The sequence below is a fragment of the Rattus norvegicus genome, chromosome 9 (assembly GCF_021556685.1).
Source record: "Rattus norvegicus strain SHRSP/BbbUtx chromosome 9, alternate assembly SHRSP_T2T, whole genome shotgun sequence".
Classification (NCBI taxonomy): domain Eukaryota; kingdom Metazoa; phylum Chordata; class Mammalia; order Rodentia; family Muridae; genus Rattus; species Rattus norvegicus.
Window position 1 is genome coordinate 74,982,318 of NC_141542.1, and position 13,393 is coordinate 74,995,710.

Genomic DNA, 13,393 nt, shown 5'->3' on the forward strand with positions numbered 1-13,393 from the left:
ATGCAAACCTACAAGAAGGGTGATATTGTAGACATCAAGGGAATGGGCACTGTTCAAAAAAGAATGCCCCTTAAGTGTTACCATGGCAAAACTGGAAAAGTCTGCAATGTCACCCAGCATGCCGCGGGCATCATTGTAAACAAGCAAGTTAAAGGCAAGATTCTGGCCAAGAGGATCAATGTGCGGACTGAGCACATCAAGCACTCAAAGAGCAGAGACGGCTTCCTGAAGCGGGTGAAGGAGAACGATCAGAAGGAAAAGGAAGCCAAAGAGAAGGGCACCTGGGTTCCGCTGAAGCGCCAGCCTGCGCCACCCAGAGAAGCCCACTTTGTGAGGACTAACGGGAAGGAGTCTGAGCTGCTGGAGCCCATGCCATACAAATTCATGGCCTAATATACACAAAGGAAATAAAGGACCCTGACTGCAAAAAAAAAAAAAAAAAAAAAAAAAAAAAAAAAAAAAAAGATGGGTTAGTAAGCTTTACATTACAATGAGAAAATACCTGAGAAAAACACCATAAGAAGGACAGACTTAACTTGACTCCATTTCAGATGTCTCAATCATTTAACATTTGCTTCCAGGCTGGTGAAGCAGGGCATTGTGGCAACATGGCAGCTATACCACTATTGGGCATATACCCAAAGATGTTCCACCATACCACAAGGACACTTGATCAACTATGTTCATAGCAGCTTTATTCATAATAGCCAACATCATCCTAGATGTCCCTTAATGGAGAAAAAAATGTGGTACATTTATACAACATATTATCACTCAGCTATTAAAAAAGACATCATGAAATTTGCAGGCTAATGGGTGGAACTAGAAAAGATCATCCTGAGAGGTAACCGAGACCCAGAGGGACAAACATGGAGTGTACTCACTTATAAATAGATATTAGTTCTAAAGGATAACCATGCTACAATCCAGGCCCCAAAAAGCTAAGTAATAAGGAAGGCTCAAGGCAGGGCAAGTGAATCTCATTGAGAAGAGGAAATAGAGACATCATAGGTGGATGGGGGTGGGGGGACAGCACAGGGAGGGATAGAACAGGAGAGATCAAGTGGAGAGAGGACAGAGAGAAAGAGTACTGGGAGACACAAGTGGAATGGGGAGGAATCTCTGGGACAAGCTAGAAACCTAGGGCAATGGAAAAATAGCAGGAATCTATGAGGGTGACTCTAAGACTCCTAGAAATGGGGAATATGGAGCCTGAACTGGCCATCTCCTGTAACCAAAAAAGATGTCCAATGGAGGGATTAGGACACCAGCCCAGCCACAAAACCTTTGACAAGATGTTGCAAGATGTTGCAAGATGTAGAGCAGAAATTGATAGAATGGCCAACCAATGACTGGCCCAGCTTGAGACCCATGTCATGAGAGGGAACCTACCCCTGACACTGTTAATGATACTCTGCTGCACTTGGAGACATGAGCCTAGCATAACTGTCATCTGAGAGGCTTCACCCAGCAACTGATGGAAACAGATACAGAGATCCACAGTCAAACATTAGGAGGAGCTTGGGGAATCCTGAGAAAGAAAGGGAGTATTGTGGTCAAGGACACCACAAGAAAACCTACAGAATCAACTAACTTGGGCCCACAGGGACTCACAGAAATGAACTGCCAACCTAGGAGCCTGCATGGGCCTGACCTGTGTAACAGCTGTGCAGCTGGGTCTTCATGTGGGACTCCTAAAGCAGGAGCAGAGGCTGTCTCTAACTGCGCTGCCTGCCTTTGGGACTCTTTCCCCCTACTGAGTTGCCTCATCTAGCTCTGAGAGGAGAAAATACATCTAGTTTTACTCCAGCTCCAAGGCTGGTTGATCTCCATGGGGAGACTTCCCCTTTTCTGAAGAGAAAGGGAGGAAGAATTGGTGGGGAGAGGGAAGGTTGGGGAGGAAAGACTGGGAGGACAGGAGGGAGGGGAAACTGTGGTCTGGAAATTAACAAATTGAGAAAGTTAAGTAATTAAAAATTTTTGTTTGTACTGACTGATTAGCAGTGCCTTTCTGCACTGGACAGCAGTTAATGCAGAGGCTGTTAACCAGAGTTTGGATGTCCCGCCCTAGAAGGGACAACTACATCAAACCCCTCCCACAGCCTCAGGGGACATCTCAGAAACAGGGGTAGAATGCTATGACATGCTGTCCTCCGAACATGACACGGGCTGTATGGTTATATGCACAAGACCTATATAATATTAAGCCAATAAGACCACTCCACATTCCAGCCCATCTAAATGGAAATGATGGATTACAAGATTTTTTAAAATTAAGGATATGTAGGGCATAGGTGAGGGGAACAGAGAGGGGAATTGGGGTAGAGATGATAAAGATACAGTGTATACACAGATAAAATTGTCAAAATGAATACATGATTGAAAGTCTGGTTTTTTTTTTTTTTTAAGTAGAGAAAACAAAAATGGCTGCTTTGTCCCATTATCTTGAATAAGACCTGAGAGAGAAGAAAAACTTTGCAAAAGTCTGCATCTCACCCTCTCACCACAGAGCCTAAAGTGGACAGTTTCCAAACTGGGCACTGGAGCACCCCAGGGGCTGGTGGCAGAGGTGAAAACCAGAGCCTCACAGGCCTCCCCGGGGTCTCCAGGCTACAGTGGCACCTTTTTCTCAATCCCCAGAGTTCATGCAAATGACGTCTTCTTTGCTTAAAAAAATACTTCTCTGGAGAATTTAGATCGGTTTTCAGTTTCCCAGAAATTAATACATTTGTTTACCTGATGTGTGGTACTTTCACATCACCTGAAACTAATACCTTAATCCGACCTCGGTGCACAAAACTGGTTCTCTCCTCTGAATGCTTGTCCCTGGAGGATTTAGTCACAGTAAATATTTTTCAGAGCACCATGTGTTTCTATCACCAGCAGCTTGGGAGTTCTCATGTGTGGCAGCCCTGTGCTCTCTGTAGATACAAGTTGCCCTCACCCAAAAGGGAGAGTGAGGTGTTGAAGAGCACAGAGACGGTTAAATGCAGTTCCTCATTGTTTCCCCTTAAGCAGGAGTGGCCATAGGAAGGGTCCAGTCAGCTGTCAGCAAGGGCCCTCTTCCCCGGGTCCTCCATTCTCAGTTCCAAGGATCAACTCCCATCCACCTCTCAGACTTTCAGTCTCTTCCTTGGGAAGCCTCTTCTGTTCTGGTGATAAACAGATGAGTGGGGGGTGGGGGGGAGTAGCAGCCAAGTAGGGGGGGAGGGGAAGTCCATTGTCACCGCAGACATGTGAGAAGCTTCTCCAGCCAGCTAATACACACTGGAGAACTGAATATTGCATCCCTGCCTTCCTGGAGCTCACCCTATAGTGGAAAAGCAATACATTAAAAAAAAAAAAAAAAAGTATACAGTAGCCATGTTAAGAAGCAATGAGAGAGTCAGCATGGTAAACCACACCTTTACTCTCAGGACTCTGAAGGGAGAAACAGACATGTCTCTGTGAGTTCGAGGCCAGTCTGTTCTACATAGAGAATTACAGGCCAGCGAGCTATGCAATGAGACTTTGCTGCTGTTGTTGTTGTTGTTGTTGTTGTTGATGATGATGATGATGATGATGACGACGACGACGACGGAGGTGGAGGAGGAGGAAAAGGAATGAATGCTGTCCATGAAACCAAGCAGGCTGGCTAGTGACAAGGGTACTACTTGAAACTAGACTCAGTCCCTGATAACAAAAAGGCACCAGCCAAGGCAAACAAATTCCGAGCAAAGAGTTGAGCCAAAGTGAGTAACATACACCAAGGCTCTGGGCCAGAAGGGTTCAGCATACCCTACAAGCAGGAAAAGGGCCAGCATGGCAAAACCGTGAACAAGGCGGGGCAATGAGTAAGGAACTAGACGTTCTGGAGCCAGTTCTCGGGCTTTCCATGGCATACAGAGCTATACTAAATGGACTAGGGACCCACTGGAAGATCCTGAGTAGACAAAACCAGCTTTAAGCAGAGAGGAGTCATTGAGTACTTGGGCTGGATCAGGATTCCTCCCTCAGAACATGAGCATCTGAGTCCAGCACTAGAAGTGTGCTGTAGAAGGCTTAGCATGCTGCACTGAGTTTGGGTCTTATATCCCAGGCCTCGGAAAGCTAGCAGGAGTTTTAAAGTCTAATCTGAAGGGTCTGTCTGATTCACAGAGATCTCCAACTTCCCTCCCAAAAGCTTACCCAATTGTTTCAGCAATTTCTTAATATGCATGACTCAGCCACACACACACACATCCATGGATCTACACAGAAGGGAATCCTCAAGAGCTAGTCTTTAGAATTATCAAGGAACATGAGAGCTGACAACCACGTTATATTGGTTGGGAATGTGTTCTGGATTCCCTGACAGGAAGCTACTGTGGATGGACTGAGAAAGAGGAAGTTCTGGCTTGAAGCCTCGTCACATAGTGAATGCTCATTCTAGCATCGAGATTGTACGCTAAATGACCGTGCTCATGACCTAATGAAGGATGTTCTAGAAAAGAGCAGGACTCATCAACCGCAAGCTTGGGACATCACTTTAGTTGAACCATGAAGACAGCATGGTTGTATCTGCAGATGCAGTTAGAGGGTTTTCGTGCAAGCACAGTGTCTTCTCCAACGTTGACCGAACTGTATTCTTAGCGTTGTCTCAACCCAGAAGATGCTGGCTTCATTCCCAGTTACTTCTGAAACATGCACTTGAGTCTTGCTCTGCTAGTCTCAACGTATCTTGAACAGATCACATTTTTTTCCAACAGTATAGTCTTGAGCATAGAGAAGCAGGAAAGACATGGAAGAGCCAAGTAAGTATGACACGCTACCCCTTCGCCTCAACTAGAACACAGACTGAGCGCATCCATACGTTTTCCTAGGAGGCATCGTTTTCTCATAAAGAATGAAAGGAACGAGCGGGGAGGTTTGGGGGTGGGGTCTCGGGAAGCTTACTGCTAGCTTTCTGCTCAGTCCCTCTGGGTTGAGGCAATGCACAGAGCGGGTGTAAGCTTAGGTTGTTGTTTGTGGGTTCACGATACTCTCAGATTTCAGAGAAAGCAAGAAGAGGTATAGGTTGCATCCTGAGCCAGCTTCAAAGCCAGGGTTGGTGGTTGCTAAGGCCTGGGATTAGGAGGCCCTAGACTTTAAAAAGCCACAAAGCAAGGAATTCTCCACTCCATGCTGTCCCTGCTGAGGGTCCAGGCTGCCTGCTTCTACCTCGATTCTTTGTCTTCACTTCAGTAGCTGGGATCAGAGCCAGGAGGCCAAGCTCACCAGAGCCATGCCTTGCCCATCCCAGAGCTCCGATGAGTTGGAGTTCTTTGTGAACGGGAAGAAGGTAAGGGACCCCGTAGAGTTATCCCTATGGCTTGCAGCAGGAAACCCCTGGCTCGCTGGGCACTCGGGAATCCAATCTGAGCCTCTCCTTTCTGATCTGACAAGAAGCTCAGGTTTAGGAACCCATCTTGACTTCTCTTCTCTCCTCAAAGGCACCAACTGGGTCCTGGCAATAGTGGTAAACGGGAAAGCTTTGGGAGTCTTTGCATACCCCTGGGACTCTGGCAGGCCCTTCACTGTATAACCTGATATAAATCCCTTCACCTCCCTGAGACTCGGGGTTCTCTTGTGGCCTGTGCTTCCCACAGCTGTTGTAAAAATGGAAAGAAAGCCGTTTCTGTGGTCGCACAGGAGCCCCTGAGGCGCAAAACACAGAGGCAGTGCACTCTGTAACATGGTTTGCGCTCCGAACTCCTGAAGTTTTTAAATGGATCCGTCTTTGTATTTCTATTTACCAAATCAATTTCTCTATGGCTGTAATTCTCATCCTTCCTAAGGCTGCGACCCTTTAACACAGTTCCTCATGCTGTGGTGACCCCCAACCCATAAAATTATTGTCGTTGCTACTTTATAACTGTAATTTTGCTGAATCAAAAGCACCTGTGTTCCGAGGGTCTTAGGTGACCTGTGAAAGAGTTATTTGACCTCCAAAGGCGTCATGACCCACAAGTTGAAAAGCTAGAGGCCCCTCTTCCCCTGGGTTGCAGCCTCTTCTGGGAATATATAGAGACGAGGACAGAGCCTCTCAGTTGCCACTTTCACTGGTAGCCTCCTCCCTAGCCTCACCCCTCCTCACACAGGACACTGGCTACTTTAGTGCCCAGACCCTTCTTATCATGAGCCCCATTGTACTTTCCAAGAGCACACAGCTTCTCAGGACTCTTGCTCCTCCCCTCCCAGAGCCTCTCCGACCTCTGACCCCACACACTTAATGGGGTTGCAGTCATGTCCACCCTCAGCAGTCGGCCCAAGGAGGCAGCCGGAGCCCCCGGGGCTCGTCATTGGCCTGCATGTGCTCTCGCTGTGTGCAGCCTCCCAGGCACCCACCACACCCTTCTGTGACAATCACTCGGTAGCTGAGTTACTAATGGCTTTTCCATTGGCCCAAAAGCCAGACGGGCTCCTTCCTCTATCAGTCCCAGATCCCATTATGAGCCCAGAATGACATGGCTGTAGTCAGAACAGAGTAAGTCAAGAGAGAGAGGGGAGAAGGGATCAGAGTGGAGGGAGAGTGTTGTGTTCTACAAAAAGATAGGAGAGACCAAAGATATGTTTGGTGGAGGGGAGCTATGGTGTGGGGGAAGGGGGTGCCTCTGCAGGCCCATGCTGAGGCATCCCTTCCCCCTGAGGGATCGGCCACACAATAATATAGTATATAGTATAGAATAGAGTTTATTCAGGGCATGCAGAGAGCAGAGATGGGAGAGGGGGAGTAGAGGCCGGCCATGAGCACGTGGGGGAGGGGTGGCACTGGGATAGAGGGGGAACAGGAGGTAGAGGAGAGAGTGAGATCAGGAGGGCAGGAGAGTGAGGAGGGAGCAAGCAGCACCTTTATAGTGAGTCAGGCACACCTGACTGTTGCCAGGAAACTGTGGGGCAAAGCCTAGACTAAATGTCACTAAAGAGGAGGGGAGGGGAGGCAGGCTGTGGTGGAGTCCATTGGATATTTGCATGGGGCGGGTCTGATCACATTCTTGGTAACTGTCAAGGGCCTAGTGTGAAAGCAAGGGCATTGGAGAATGGGCTTTTGTTATTTTTCTGGTGATGAGGTGAGACCCTAGAGAATGAGTAAGTGGCTTTGTGGGGCATCACTGGGAGGAGAAGCCCTTGGTCCTGTCAAGGCTTAATGCCCCAGTGGAGGGCAATTGGGGGGGGGGGGGAGTACCCTCATGGAAGAAGGGGGAGATAGAGAGTTTATGGAGGGAAAACCGGGAAAGAAGATAACATTTGAAATGTAAATAAAAAGTATCCAATAAAAAGAGATTAAATAATAAAAGAGAAATTAAAACATTTAAATTAAATATTTCCAATGAAAAGTAAAGAAAAAGAAAAAGAAAAAAGAAATACCTTCCTAGAGATTTCTATCTTTGAGTTATGCAAAAGTGTGTGTCTTCCTTCTGAGGAGAAAGGAAGAAGCCAGTGTTGGTCCATGAACCTTCCTTGCCTGCCACACAGAATGGCTCACACGACATCTCGGGGCAAAAGCACAGTAGCTATACTAAAGGAAACAAACAGGAAAGAGAGCAAGGAAGTTCCTGTGTGACTTTTGGTGTGAACACCCCACTTTCCAGAGGAAGGATGGGGAATTCTAATGGCCCATTAGACCTACGCTGAGTCCTGAGCAAGGTGACAAGGCTAACCAGCAGGCCACTCAAACCTCAGGCCCAGAACCTCTCCAGGACAACAGTAACTTTAGCCTACTGACTTTCTGTCAAATTCCAGACCCCAGAGATCATCATGTGTTTCCTGCCAGGTATCCCAGAGATGGTAGAGACATCCCACCCACCTCCCCTCCCTTTTGGACCACCCTCCATCCCCCTCCCCACAACAAACACATTCCAAATTTAGATACTTCCGAAGACTCAGTTGGGAGGTTCCACGAGGCCAGGAGACAGAGCACAAGTAAAAAATACAGAGTGCAGATACTTTTCCAAAGTGACAAATCTCCAGAGACAGCCTCCCTCCTCAGTGACTCCCAGCTCCTGCCCCACAGAGCAGCACATTGCTACACTGGCCTTGTGAGGCTCCTGCCAGTAAATAAAAATGGTTTCCCCTCAGAGCAGGTCTGGTCTGCTCCATCCTGCCTCCCACATCAAACAGACATTCTGCTGAGTCATCCTTTCAATCCCATAATCCCTCCTGTTTCCAACGCAGGTGACAGAGAAGAATGTGGACCCAGAAGTCACTCTGCTGGCCTTCCTGAGAAAGAACTGGACCCTTTCCATCACAGTTTCAGCCTTGTCTATGCAGGCCTTGTAGAATGTATGGAGCTTAAGGCGCTGTGGTTGTGAGGGGCGAGGCGTGCAGCCCTTTGACCCTTGCCTGCTGTTTGCTTTTGGCGGTAGCTGTAAGAATATCAGGTTAATGGGGCTGGTGAGAGGAGAAAGTTTCCCAGCATTGCTTATGTGTGATTGAATATCATGAAGTAGAAGCTAAGCGATGCGCTCGGGCTCTGCCAAGCCACCTGAGTGTTATGTAATAGAGGCTTGGGTTACCTGTGACCTGCCCTTTACAGAACCAGATTCTCAGATTCAGCAATTGGATATGACAAGGGGAAAGATTTCTTTACCTTACATCGATTTTCTTACTTCAGATTTCTTACCCCCACCATCTTATATGCTGGAACACACAGGTCTTCATAATGATAAATGTATTTTAATTACAAAGCCCAATGGATTGCTGGGGGGAATAGTGAAACTAAAGACAGGAGTAACAAGCTGATGACATTGCCTCTGCACAAGCTTTGTGTGAAGGCCCATGTGGGCTCTAACTAGCCGCCAATGTTGAACGTCAAAACATTTTATGTTTTAAATAATCAAGACTTCCAGTTGTTGTGGCAAGTGGGAAGGTAGCCAGTCCGGCACATGGTGACTCTGCTTAGAGCCAAGTGAAAACTGTCACTGGTCCCCTCTCATCTAGGCCCTTCTTCACTTACATAATCCCTCTGAACCACTGTTGACCAATGAACTAACAGAACAGAGATAGATGATAGATGATAGATAGATAGATGATAGAAAATAGCAAGGAGTTGATGAGTTTAAAGTCTTTTTAGCCACAGCTGATCAATCTTACGTGGAAACAGGGGAAGAAAGAGAAACATAGAGGCAGAGCCCAGGTTTGCCATTACCTGGAGTTAGAGCGGAGGATGCTCATGGTGGAACCTGGAAGCAAGGATGTGAGACCTAGAGGCTCATCACCCCACTTCAGATGCAATGCAGCCAGAGGAAGACTGGGTCATTACCGGCCAAAGTTAAAATGTGCTGAGTTGTTAAAAATAGTTCTTCTCCCCCAGTTATGTGATTAGAACCAGAAGAAGACATAAAAACACCTGTAAGGAAGTAGGGTTTGTCTAAGGAGTTTTATCTTAAACCCAATAAGAGGTTTATGGTGAGCTTGCCTGGCAATGTAGGCATCGCTCCTTCTTCCCTGTAAATGGAAACTAACCAAAATGGAGACAAGCCAGAATGGGCTAATATATCCAGAGCCACATAGCTAATCAAATGTCTTCTCAGACTGGATGTCCTCCCACAAAGACCCTTCGCACGAGTAACACCTAGGGAAGCAGCTACCTCAGAGGCAAAATGTCTGCCTTGCATTTTTTCCTTGACTTCTTCCTTTCCAGTACGCCTCACGGGGACTAAGTATGCCTGTGGGACAGGAAGCTGCGGGGCCTGCACTGTGATGGTGTCCCAGCACGATCCGGTGTGCAAGAAGACAAGGTAGCTATCCAGGGTCCGGGAGCCAGAAGAGAGGTCTGTCCCTGCCTGGCTTCTCTTCTACTGCATGACCAGATCTTAGCGTCTCCACATTTGAATGCCCCTGGAAAATCCCCACAAATGCTGTGAGCCCTTTACTCTGATAACAGAGATATGCCAATTGCCTTCTGTATGTTACTTCTGGGAGACCACGACCTCCCAGGCCTGTCTATGTATTCCAGATTAAGAATCAAGAAAAGCCAACAGTTTATTCCATACTTAAAGAAACTGAAGCTCAAAAAGAAGAGGTGATTGTTCAAAGTCATATAACCAATAGCCTAACCACTTGAGCCCATATTTTCTGGCCTGGAAGCTAATGCTCTCTTTGTTCTTGATGTTCTTGAATTGGACCAACCTTGCAGAGCAAGGACCTGGACCATGGTCGCACCCTCTAAATACGAGTCACATTCTACAACTTGAACTTCATCCACATCTTTGGTCCAAACCAAAATGGCTTCAAAACACAGATTTCACACACACACACACACACACACACACACACACACACACACACACACACACACACACACACACAGAGAGAGAGAGTTAAATGGCTTTACTCAGAGAGCTTAAATTAACAAGAAAATGAATGCAGAGTGCATTGGTATAGGCAAAAGGCACAAACCCTTTGCCTGTGATAAGACTGTTGCTCTCACAAAGACTAATAGAAGTTCAGCCATCCTTCTGGGGACAGGGCTCCTTTCACACCTGGGGAAAGGAAGTTTAATGATTAAAAGCTTCTAGGGGGCGTTGTTTTAAGACCGTAGAGATTTTCTGACGTTCAGGATGTCCAGGCTCACATTAAGGATCCCCAGGCCTCACAGGTGGTGTAGAATGAGCAGAGAGTGCTTTGACTTGCTCTTATCTGTCACCCCTGCAGTCCCCCCACCTCCCACTCCATCAGAGCTGTCACCTCTGCAGTCCCCCACCTCCCACTCCATCAGAGCTGTCACCCCTGCAGTCCCCCACCTCCCACTCCATCAGAGCTGTCACCCCTGCAGTCCCCCACCTCCCACTCCATCAGAGCTGTCACCCCTGCAGTCCCCCACCTCCCACTCCATCAGAGCTGTCACCCCTGCAGTCCCCCACCTCCCACTCCATCAGAGCTGTCACCCCTGCAGTCCCCCACCTCCCACTCCATCAGAGCTGCTGCCTCTCTTAGTTCTGGTCCTCCTCAGGGGCAGGTCTGTGTCACTTCACTTGGTTTTCTTTATGTTTCCCACACAAAGACACTTCTCTGTCATGGCATGCCTGGTGCCCCTGTGCTCCCTGCATGGGGCTGCTGTCACCACCGTGGAAGGTGTGGGAAGCATCAAGACCAGGCTACACCCCGTGCAGGTAAGTACACATACTAATCCTCTCACTTCTGAACTACACTTTGCCAAAGGCTGTGCAGACTGTGTCACCTCCACATTCTGGGTCACAATGTGGGAGTTTTGGGTATTTGAACACTCATTGATGGTGATAACATCTGATCAGTGACGCAAGAGAAAACTAAAACACACCTTCATTTGATTAAATGGTTATCTTTCATTATTTCTTCTATTTGAATAATATCAAGATTTTAAAAACCTTGTCTGATACCAATTTACTATAAACTGGAGTAGATATTGAGCACAGGATATAGAATAAATGCCTCTTTGGGTGCTGGAGATATATAGCTGTTGATACACTGCTTGCCTACCATGCATGAAGTCCTCGGGACTACAGAAACCTGGCAGGGGCACATACTTATAACCCCAGTACTGGGGAAGGATTAGGAGTTCCAGGTCATCCTCCTCTACATAGTGAGATCAAGGCCAGCCTGGAATACACGAGACAATATATATATATCGCTATGGTTAAGAGCACTGACTGCTCTTCCAGAGAATCCAGGTTCAATTCTCAGCACTTATTCTCAGCATTATATCAATTATATCAGCCTCTAACTCCTGTGCCAGGAGATCTGATGCCCTCTTCTGGCTTCTACAGGTACTACACACACGTTACATGTACACATACTCAGGTACACACATCCATACCATACATATATGTATAGTATGCCCTATCAACAGCTATATCCCCAGCCCCTCAGAGACATTTATTCTATACCCTGTGATCAATGTCTACTCCAGTTTATTGAATAATTGGTATCAAACAATGTTTTTATGAGATAAAATTTAGGGATCATTCCCTGTAGTATAAAGGTTTGAGGAGTGAAATCAGAATTTGACTGAAGGAAGTCTGAAAGCAACTCCCCAGAGGATAGGGACAGTCCCCTCCAACATGCAGCCTGCTGCTGAAGCAGCAGTGTTGGACTGAAGGGGGACATGACATGTGCTGGCACTAAGTCTCCTGTCATTGTCATGGGAGTTTGGGAAGCCACAGCCAGATCAACCAATGCTCAGGAACTTTAGGGAAGAGCATGTGTTTCTTGGTTTAACCACTTAAGAGTCAACTTCAGGGCTGGAGAGACGGTTCAGGGGGTAAGAGCACGGACTGCTCTTCCAGAGAGGTCCTGAGTTCAATTCCCAGCAACCACATGGTGGCTCACAACCATCTGTAACAGGGATCAATACCCTGTTCTGGTGTGTCTGAAGACAGTTATAGTGTACTCATATAAATAAAATAATAAATCATTAAAAGAGAGAGAGAGAGAGAGAGAGAGAGAGAGAGCTCCAAAGAGGTCAGTAAAGATGAAGGGCCCAGAAAAGAGTCTGCTAGGAAGTTGTGCGAGACACTCACACAAAGTCAACACAGTGGGACCCCAGGCACTACACACTAAATCTCGACCAAGGCTTCCAAGCTTTGGTGTCCCCAAGAGTCAACTGGAACTTGCTAAAAGTTCAGATTCTGGTCAAGCAGTTTGGAGCAGGGACCTGAGTTCCCTACCATTTCCCAGAAGAATTCAGAATTACCAGACCATAGATCACACTCTAACAGACCAAAATCCTCAGTCCCTGAAAGTTGGGCTTTTTGAGCTGACACAGAAAACAGTAAAGAAGATGGCAAAAGATCTTTAATGGTCTCCATGTCAGTCAAAGCCACACAGCCTCCTGTGAGACCTAAGCCATGGAAGATGTACGGGTGTTCAAGAAAACCAGTTTTGAGACTTACGAGCACCCTCCTAATAATTACTGACTCCTGGAGAATGCTCTCAGTGGGGGTGCAGGCTGCACACTGCTAATTCCCAAGCAGAAGCCTCAGAGCATTGAACCCTGAAAAGTAATTAAAGTTGTGAGATGTAGCTTCTAAGACACTGCCTTTGAGAGCTGCCTAGAAAGGGAGTATATAGATCCTGAACAGAGGGGCGGGACACACTGGCTCAGAGAGTGAGGAAGGTGCAGGCTCTGGACCCTGGAGAGAGTCAGTGGCAGCACATGTAACCACAGCTGTACCCTTCCAGGAGAGACTCGCCAAGAGCCACGGCACCCAGTGTGGATTCTGCAGCCCTGGGATGGTGATGTCCATGTATGCTCTGCTCAGGAACCACCCGCAGCCCTCAGAGGAGCAGCTCCTGGAAGCCTTGGGAGGTAGGTGTGACACAGGAGGCAGGCAGAAGGAAAAGGTTCTTCAAGCTTCCCCACACCATCCTCAGCATCATCCCAGCTCTGCTCAAGTGCCAAGCCACAGTCATTTCT

The 13,393-nt window shown here is 47.3% G+C and overlaps 1 protein-coding gene and 1 pseudogene across 2 annotated transcripts in view; both read left to right on the forward strand.

Annotated features, from left to right (window-relative positions):
- On the forward strand, window positions 1-393 carry Rpl21l4 (ribosomal protein L21 like 4; annotated as a pseudogene).
- A 4,757-nt stretch (window positions 394-5,150) lies between these two features.
- Window positions 5,151-13,393, forward strand: part of Aox2 (aldehyde oxidase 2) — an 89,386-nt gene continuing 81,143 nt past the window's right edge. The window contains 5 exon segments of one of the 2 annotated variants that reach the window (NM_001008522.2): window positions 5,151-5,299; window positions 8,173-8,230; window positions 9,641-9,737; window positions 11,003-11,111; window positions 13,159-13,285. In NM_001008522.2, coding sequence (NP_001008522.2) covers window positions 5,243-5,299; window positions 8,173-8,230; window positions 9,641-9,737; window positions 11,003-11,111; window positions 13,159-13,285 — 448 coding nt within the window. In that variant the 5' untranslated portion in view covers window positions 5,151-5,242. 2 annotated transcript variants of the gene reach the window in all.